At 44.9% G+C, this 9,555-nt stretch overlaps 1 protein-coding gene across 4 annotated transcripts; it reads right to left on the reverse strand.

The window, feature by feature from the left end:
• Positions 1-4,679: 4,679 nt before the first annotated feature.
• LOC127768815 (protein SIEL) lies at positions 4,680-9,555 on the reverse strand. 4 transcript variants are annotated; one of them, XM_052294468.1, is made up of 9 exons: positions 9,069-9,555; positions 8,856-8,939; positions 8,231-8,464; positions 7,960-8,151; positions 7,017-7,157; positions 6,726-6,812; positions 5,798-6,243; positions 5,158-5,677; positions 4,850-5,065 (listed from the first exon to the last, which is right to left on the reverse strand). In XM_052294468.1, exons 1-9 carry the CDS (start codon positions 9,444-9,446, stop codon positions 4,985-4,987), a joined length of 2,163 nt encoding a protein of 720 aa, XP_052150428.1. In that variant the 5' UTR covers positions 9,447-9,555; the 3' UTR covers positions 4,850-4,984. The 4 variants fall into 4 exon arrangements, with proteins under 4 accessions (XP_052150427.1, XP_052150429.1, XP_052150428.1 ...); XM_052294470.1 differs by lacking the exon at positions 4,850-5,065 and having other exon boundaries at positions 5,220-5,446; positions 5,604-5,677; XM_052294467.1 differs by having other exon boundaries at positions 4,680-5,677.

Consider the following 9,555-nt stretch of genomic DNA (forward strand, 5'->3'; position numbering starts at 1 on the left):
AATAAAAATCCCATCGATCGTGACGAAGAAGAAAATATAATTGGCACTGTAGTTCAATGGCCGCTTAAATACTGCTGGTTTTATCTGGTTTTATCTCTTTATCTCAACGGAGTTTGTACACTTACAGGTGGGGACACAGTAGGGTGGGGTAGAGGTGTCAGTGAGAGGTAGGTCTCGTCAACGTGGCGGCTACGTTGGCTCGATGCGACGATGGGATAGAACGGGCGGGGTCAATTAACCGGTAAGCAACGGAGTTTTTCAGTTGTTTTTTTTAACCAGATGCGTTGCTTGACCCGGGGGAGGTTGCGACGTCACCAGATGACGCCCCGTGCTGCCACGTGTGCCCCTTGGGATCTGGGCCTTTCAGAGGCCCATTTGGCCCGCGACAAAGCGAGAAAAAAGGCTCTCCATGGCCGGGGAGAGAGACCGAGACGTGGGGGCCACATGCTTCCGGCCCCACTCGCAGTGCCACTCGAGTGGCTACTTTCGTCGCTCCCCCGCCGCTTTGCGCGGATCGGGAGACGCAAGGAATCTGCTGCCGGGGCGCGACGTCAGTCTGGCCAACCATTAGCCGCCACGCCGCGATCACAAGGAAAAATCCTGGAGATGCCACTCCAGCCAATAGCATCCTGCCACGTGTAATTTTTATAAAAAAGAAAAATACAGAGCCGTCTGCCAGAGAAGTTCTGGAATAGCCGATCCGCCGGGCGTCCAGTGCTCCAGGGGACACGGACACTCAACGTGTCGGGTGCAGCAGCGCGTCGGATGGTCGCACGGTCGCGCACGCTTGGGGAATCAAGCAACCAGATCGAGCCTGCGGCGTGGTACGGAGCTCAGCACGCAGGCGCGCACAGCAGAGCACAACGTTGTTTTCCCTGGGCGATGGCACGCGGAAATATTCGGCTCGTCGTGCTCGAGGCGGGGGGTGAGCGGAAACGGAGGGTGGAGAATGGGACGGAAGCGTACTGCGCGGATCCTTGGGTTTCCTGATTTCCTGGCACGGTACGGAGGGGAGGGGGGGAGATGCTGCCGCCTGCGGGGGGCCGTGCTTTTTTTGCGTTGGTGGGAGACAGGCGGAACCGCACATGCGACGGCCTTGGATCGCACACGTCGTCAACGCGCGGGTCCCCGTGACGATGGTTATTGCGTGCTTCTGTACCTTGCCATGTCTGAACTGTTTTGAAGTTTAGTGCGGTTTTGAACGTGCAGGAGGTCAGGAGGACGGATCATGTTACATTACTCAAGGCTGTGTTTGAGAAAGAGAGATAAAAGAAGATTGGGAAGATACGCAAAACGAGGTGAATTATTAGTGTATGATTACTTGAGTATTAATTATTTTAAATTTCAAAAATGGACTAATATGATTTTTTAAAGCAATTTTCCTATAGAAAATTTTTACAAAAAACGAACCGTTTTTTAATTGTCTATCTCCAATCTCCCAGAACGAACGCTGCCTCAGTAAGGTTTGATAATGGTGGCAAATAGTGACATTTTTAGATAATGATACGGTGAAAAAAAATATAGAAAAGTTAAGATACTTTAGAACTATTTTCAAAGACAAATCTATCCTTGTCGTTTCTACGAGTTTAATGAAAAAGATTCAAAGTGATATTCATGGTTAAGTAAAACATATTATCTGCACACATTTTAAAATATTATTTATCTATTACTAATAAAGGAAGTGGTACAAGATATAAAGGAGAAAGGTATAAATCATGTGAGGATAGTGGATTTTTTTTTAAAAAAAAAGGAGTGGTTAATGACCTCATAGGGAGGCTCATGAATCCCATGTTATCCAAGAGGTTGCCGACTGACGGGGCATCGTGTAGGACAGACCTTGATCCTGTCATGGAGATATATAGTGTGTTGCTGGCCAGTGGACATCTGGCATTCGTTAGCGGCATGGTGGTAGGACTGGTGACTAGGATTCAAACACGCCCCCTCATGTTTCATATTTGATCAATGGCATTAGGTGGTGTGGTTGCTTGGTGGCATGGCGGTGAAGAGGTATGCTATTCGATATGATCATGCACAATAGCAAATGATGGCGCACATAAGGTGTGACATGCTTTGTGGAGTTTGAGCTACTTCATTGTTTCATGAGCTTGGCAACAATGGCACTTATGCAATTGACGTTCTTTATTGTGAAGTTGAAGCTAACTATGGCTATACGGTATGTCGAGGCGCAATAGTAATGTCAACTCTATATGTAGCTAACATGAGGCGTATAAACAACATTGGTGACTTTTCTCTTAAACTTGGTGGTTGGGTAGAGGTTCTAAGGCGAAAGCCTTACTCAGCTTACTGGTGCTAATGTCAACGACACTTTTAAATGTCATAAAGCCCAGTTGAAGTCATTGCTACAGGTATTTCTCCCCCCTACATTACAGGGGAGCTCTTTGGATGTGGACATACCCCATGTCTTGATTGGTCAATTTCATCGTTTTGTTGACACACTATTCTTAAAGTCATCATGTTGCAGTTTTTCCAATGCTACTAGTAGATGACTAGCTTGGGAGACTCAATAGTATACGTGACCAACGATACATCTTTGTGTCGTCGGTGTTTATGTCTGTTGGTGATGTAGATTCAACATCTCTATGTCTAAGTGTTTATGTGGGTCGTGCTGAATTTTCTTCAATTAATCGCATTGTTATAAAATTTCTCAACTATGTTATTCTGCGATGTATTGTAGGAGCTCATGTCCTTTTCGAGGTTATTTGAGAAAAAATTAATGGCTTTTAAAATATATGACAAGACCTTCATTTTTTAATATATGACGCTGATGACTTTTTACATCATGTTTAACCATTCGTTTTATTCAAAAATATTTAAGTAAATGTATTTTCTTTTGTCGTGGTTTGATTTATCACCAAAAAAAACTTTAAGCATTACTTATATTTTTAAGATTTGTATAAAATTTTTGAATAAGATGGATGATCAAAGGTTATAACAAAAATCAACTGCGTCATATATTAAAAAAATAGATAGAGTAATATTTTCCAAGAAAATAGTACATATTTTCTTGCTTACCAGCTCATCATCACTGATCTGAAAAAATGTTATGGCTGTAAAACCATTTGCGAAAATAATGATAGCACGGTGAGCATTGCGCGCTATTCGAGTCCGGGCCGTTCCCGTGCGTATGAAGGCCCGACCGAGGCCTACTTCGTAGCTCTGGATTGGCCAAAAAAAAACCCCAGAAAAAGGAAGTCGTTTCATGCAACGAAACAGGACTCTTTTTCCGCGGGCGCAACCAACGTTCGTGCATGATCCCAACTCCGAGAGATGCGCACGCTCCACCAGATTGATCGCCAATCTAAGGCAACTAGTTCTCTCAATGAGAAGGCGATGCAGATGATGATTAGCTAAGGTCCGCTAGCTTGCGATGCTCTCGTGCTGCACCCGCTCTGCTCGCGGCCCTTCACCGCCGGCCGAGGAAGCGTACGATGAAGTTGACAAGAGCCGAAGGACGACGGCGACGATCAAGCGGCAGCGGCGGCCGGTCACGGAGGTGAGCTCGAGACAGACATGGAACCCCTTCTCCGGCGCCGTCAGCCGCTACAAGGTGCACGTGGCTTTGACGGAAGCCTTTGTGTACGAGTTCGGGAGGAGGCGGTGGTTCGGCTTCGGCCAGACGAGACGGTTGTTGGTCGCGGAGACGACGACGACGACGGCGAATGGGAGAGTACGGCGAGCAGGCGCACCGGCAGGTCATCGGGGAAGGATCCGGAGCAAACCTAGCGACGGCGGTGGCACGGCTGCCGCGGTCGTCGACGGCCGAGAGGAGGAGAGAACCAATGTACACTTACACCTCCTCGTGGAGGACGAGATCAGGATGTCGTCGTCGCCGCCCGCGCTGCCGGCGGTGGATCAGAAGGAGAAGACGTGGTTCCCTCCGGGAGGATATAACGAGCAGTGCAAGCCGCCGGCGCGCATCACGTACGCCGATCGCTGCGGTCCGGAGTCGCTCGAGGCGTTCTTGGAGTCCGTCGTCGCCGCCCGCGGCGGCGGAGGAAGCGCCTCGTCTCACGGCGTGCACGGCAACCGCTGGGCGGAGATCGCCGAGGCCAAGGCGCGGCGGCAGAGGTATCTCAGAGACTACTGCCCCTTCCAGAGAGACGAGGAGGAGACGACGGAGGCAGCAGGGTACGATCACGCGACGGTTAAACAGCCGGCGAACTGTCCGGGGTCCGAGGGAGGAGACGACACTACGACCGGTGTTCGTGAGAAGGACGCGCGCGCCGTTCGCGGAACGGCCGAGTACCACGTGATGCGCCAGGAATTCCTCAAGAGCTACCAGATCAGAACCTTTGGGGAGAAGGAGACGCGGGTACCGGCGCTCCGGCGCTTGTTGCCACGGAGAAAAACGGCCCGGACTTTGTGACCGTTCGCAACCGGTGGCGAAGTGTGTCGTTGCTACACTGGTCGCGCCGACGAGGTGGTTTAGCTCGTCCGCTAATCAGTTTCTACTCGGCCCTTGCAGAGGACTAGCTTCGTGTAGATATGCCATTGAAAATTGGCAAACAATTTTTTTTCTTTCCCAAGTAGTGGAGATAGAATTTCTTAGTTTCAAATAAAAACCCTATTTCAGATGCTTGCGAATAATTCAGCTTCATTTTAACATAATGTATAAGGCAATTTGTTTTGTTGGGAGTATCTTCTAGTTCTTTGTTCATTTTCATCAGTTAAGCATAAACATTATATGGTTCAGAATTGATTGAAGGGCACATGCTAAAGATGTTCATGTGTAACATACCATCACTGTAGTTTCATTCATCACCTTCGTTTAGTACAGACAAAATAGACATCCAATTCATCAGAGAGTTCGATTATAGAACCACTTGGCCCTCTGTTGCATTCTTGACGAATGCTGACGCTTCCGTATGGGCATTCCATTACCAGACATGCCCTCAGAACGAATGAGCATGCCATTGGGGTAGCATAGAAAGGAATAATCGTAGAGCAGCTCTTCACCTCATCATTACCTCCAAAACTGGACAACTCTAAGAAGGTGTGCTGGATAGACTCGCCAACAATCATGCGGAGCCACAATCTGTCCTGACTAGAGATGTTGCAGAGAGATATGTATAAGCTCACAGCCACAGGTAATCCACAAACATATGTTGATGAATTTTCAGGGTCATTGTCTCTTACTTGCAAATCCGCGCTTATTGTTTTCAGCATTCCATAATCTGTTGTTGGTTTTGGATGAAAGAGCTCGAGCAAAGTGAAAATATCATGGCCAACAAAGTTAGCATTAAAGGCTTTCTTAATTTCTCTGCTGAAGTAAGAAAGCTCGCATGATCCATCAGCACACAGACAATCTAAACGATTAATCACCCAATGCAACTTATCCAGCACTAGTTTCGACTGAATCCCAACCTTTGAAAGTCCAAATAAATTCGCCAACAAAGCAAGCTCACAGACTTGAATCTCCATTCCCCTATTGAATCCAGCATAACAACACTTCATCCTTCTTATAGATGTATCTAACTTCTCCAGTAAAATATCAGGTGAAGTTGGGCCAAGGTCATATGAATTATCCAATTGAAACGATCGTAATATTTCTACAATAAATTGTACTGCATCAAGATACTCACACAAAAAGCTCAAGAATGCTCCAGTTGATCCAGAAGAATTTGAAGCTAATATTCTTAGTTCCTCCTTGCATGTTCTACAATCAACAACATTGAAAGCAGTGAATCATTTACAGAAGAGAGTAAAATACTAGTCATGTCAAAATGAAAGGATTGGTCCTTGCAAAAAGAAGAGAAAGGATTAGAGTGACTGATACCTTAGAATATTTCGAACATCACGAATATTGCACGACTTTCTGATAGTCCAAGTCCTTTCAACTGTTTCTATTATGGACTTAACTGATTGCATCGTCAGAACTTCATCTAAACATTTAGTTGACTTTACAGTTTTTTCTATCCGAGGACGAATATCAGCCACTGTCTCAACACTACATCCTTCAGATTCTCTAGACGGCAACTTTGTTTCCCAAAATGGAATTCCAGTTCTTTGACAAAAGTAGGATAAGAGTGAATTCTGATCAACTACTTCTCCTATTGCACAAGAGATCTTTCCCAGTAGGGAAATTGCATGTGAAAAGATAACCTCAGGTATATCCCGTTTGTTGTGTTTATCATCAGAGAAAGCTACAGAGATAGACACTATTAACAATGCTTTTATCCTGGGTTTGTCCAAGATCAGCTCTCCATCAGATGGCATACTGATCTGTGACATACATAGAATGCAATATCAGAACAAGAAAAAAAAAAGAATAATTCCAAGCTATCTCAAAGCACATAAACCGGAGTCTATACATAAAACAACAAGAATAATGTATAAACAAGTAAGGAAAAACGAATCCAAAATTATATATTGGCACCTTATTTAACATTTCGGTAGTTTTGGATCCCTGGAGGTGAAATTGCCAAGTGGATCATTTATAAAGCAAGTAGCATGCACTTAAGAAGGGAGACGAAACTATATACATAGTACAAAAACATCATTGCAAAACACAGCAGCGGGGCAAAATACGTAAACAGTAAACATTGTAAAAAAAATGTTGGGAGAGTAAAACATAACACGTATCTGATTTATTGATACTTAAGAGAGATATTGGACGGGTAACTCATAATTAGTGAACATCACACAAAAATTCCAGATGGCATGAAAAAACAGAAATAAACTGGAAATGAGTATTGGAGAAAGACCTCTTTGGCCAAATGCTTAGCTATATTGGCTGAAAAATTCCCATGATTCTTACCAACGGAAAAAAGAACACTGTATATTTCTTGTTCCTGCATGCAACAAACACAGCTACATCATGGAAGAAAAGCATTAATTATTACAAAAAGATGAGTCATATACTCAAGCATTCGGAGCAAAATAGGAGTACACTACAGTGGCACATCATAGTCTAAGTTGATAATCACTGCTGAAAAATTGAGAAAGTCAAGACAGAAATGTGTTGATTGTTCTGCAACAGTATTGGACTAACATACCTCTTGATGTTTTTCCAAACTTGTAATGAGAACATCGATTGCAGATTTGAACATTTGAAGTTTAGGCAGATTGACTAAACCTAGGATCTTGCGTGTTGCATCTCGGATCGAGGCATTCATGTCAACCAACAAACCAAGGAACTGCAAGAGAAACAAACATTACATCAGGTCACAAAATTTAGCATTTAGCGAAACTGAGCACAAATACTATCTAGATGAAAACCACATTTGACTATTCGGCAGGTTCAAATATATAAATGAAAATCAAAACACCCTCAAACTCAAATGGGATGTCCCAGGGCAAAGTGGTTCACCACTTCTTGGCCTTTGTCCAATGACATTTTTTTTTCAAAAGCTTAAGTATGGACTGTACCATGACAGTACTCAAAATCATCTGCAGTCATTATCATCCTTCAGGACACTAGTACTGGCTTCAGGAACTTTGTTACCACAGATATAAAAATATATTACAAAAATAAGATTCCCAGTTCCAGAAAAAGTCAAGATGACAACATGCATCAACAAGCCAACAAACAAGCATGATGAAAATAAGCATATGCATTTTGCTGTACTCATAGGTTCATGAAAGGATGATTGATTGTTGACTAGTGACAATCTGCCTTAAGGGAAATTATGTGATCAATATAATTAGAAAAAAAGCAAGCTTAATACCTATTTTCAGTTAAGTGTAGTATTCGAAAAGTTTATTGCTTATAAGTGTTAACTTTTAGTTAATAAATAGCACTCAGTTAATGCCATAGGAATAGTGGACATGAGATAGCTAAGGCACAAAGAATTAACCCATATGGCCAAACTAACCCATATGTCCAGCATTCTAGCTTACAATGGGCAAACCACATTCATAAAAAAAGGCAAAGCAGGTCTGATTCGGACTCCCTCGAAAAGATTGAAACTATACTGCTAGAGTGCTAGAAGTTAGTACCATATGCATGTGCATCTCCTGCACAGTCAAACATCCATATGTTGCCATATGGAATAAGGCCTGCAAAGTCTGCAGCCTAACTGCTTCTGTATCATCATTCATCATGCCCATCAATAAGTCCAGGGCTTTCTGTGCGTATTGAGCAGAGAGTTTTGAAAGTGCTCCCAATGATTTACAGGCAGCTGTCCGCACCTGTAGTACAAGGAACAATAAAGAAAAAGAAAAAGATGGCAATGTAAGAGAAACCATGGTACACAAGAAATGATAAAACCTGATGGAACTCATCTTCAATACCATGCGCAAAAATGCCGGCAGCGCAGGGATATATTAATTTAGGAGGTACTTTTTCTCCCTTGATGATAGAACCACTCCCAGTGTTGGGTTTTATGACCTTCTTAGACAGTGACTGAAGCAAAACACCCTCAGAAACTCTCTGCATTTTACCAAGTGCATTGAATGCTTCAATTCTTACATTTGTACACATGTCCCTAGCCATGGAGCTAAGCTGGATGGAGGAGCCAGGAAAGAGAAAGTAAGCTGTAAGCATTGAAGTGAGGAAAAACTTGTTTATGTACAAACACAAAATGCACAAAAAGTATTTCAAGTCATAAATTTGTGTATCTGGTTGAACAGTTAAGAACATGTTTACATCTCTTTCGATATCAGCAGTCAGCACCTTCACCTTATACCGTCTTATACCATCAAAACAATTTATGGTAAAAATATGTGATGATAAACTGTAAAATTTTTAGCTCCACCCATTAATACTGTATTCAATAAAATGCCAGCATAAAAAAAAATCTAAAATCATACCAAGTGGTGAACCCCCTAGCTAGTTACTCCTATTGTAAGGTAACATCAAATCCACCGGAACCTCCACTGATCTGAAACCATACCTGAAGGAACATAATGTCTGTTTGGTTATCGCCATTTCCATCCGATCCTTCTCTCGTATTCAACTTATCCGCACATAGAGCTATCTGGCCATCGAAACAGAAACATTTCCTGAGTTCCTAAAACTTCATGGTCGCTAAACCCTCAAGCAGCCTACCAACTAACAAGTCGAGAAAACAAAAGCCAAAAATACCAATAGAATGGTAACAGCTCACCAATCGCACGGAGGCCAACCTGACGCCCTCGTCTTCGTCCCTCATCAGCCCCACCGCGCATCCGTGGCACAGCTCCACAACCCCGCCGGGGGCGTCCGCCGTCTCGAGGACCGCGGCAAGGCCGCGGAGCGCCTCGGCCCTCGCCAACGGGTAGATCCCGCGGGATATCGAGGCGAGCGCCTGGACCTGCGCCTCGGGCCCCCCTGGAGAGCCGCTGGACGCGCCCCGCCCCGCAGCCCTAAGCTGCTCGGCGAAGGGCAGGCCGGGAACCGACACGGAGGGTCCCTCGTCCATGGGGTCGGGGCAGTTTGCGGAGGAGGAGGAGGCGACGGAGGCGGTGGCGCGTGAGGTGGAGGCAAGGAGTGGTGGCTCTTCCATGGAGTTGGGGCGGCGGCGGCGACGGCGGCGGCGCGCCGGTGGTAATCGGCGGTAGAGGAGCGTGTAGCGGCGGGAAGGGGGAGAGCTGGGCGTTCACATGGGCCGTGGG

The sequence above is a fragment of the Oryza glaberrima genome, chromosome 3 (genome assembly GCF_000147395.1).
Source record: "Oryza glaberrima chromosome 3, OglaRS2, whole genome shotgun sequence".
Taxonomy (NCBI): domain Eukaryota; kingdom Viridiplantae; phylum Streptophyta; class Magnoliopsida; order Poales; family Poaceae; genus Oryza; species Oryza glaberrima.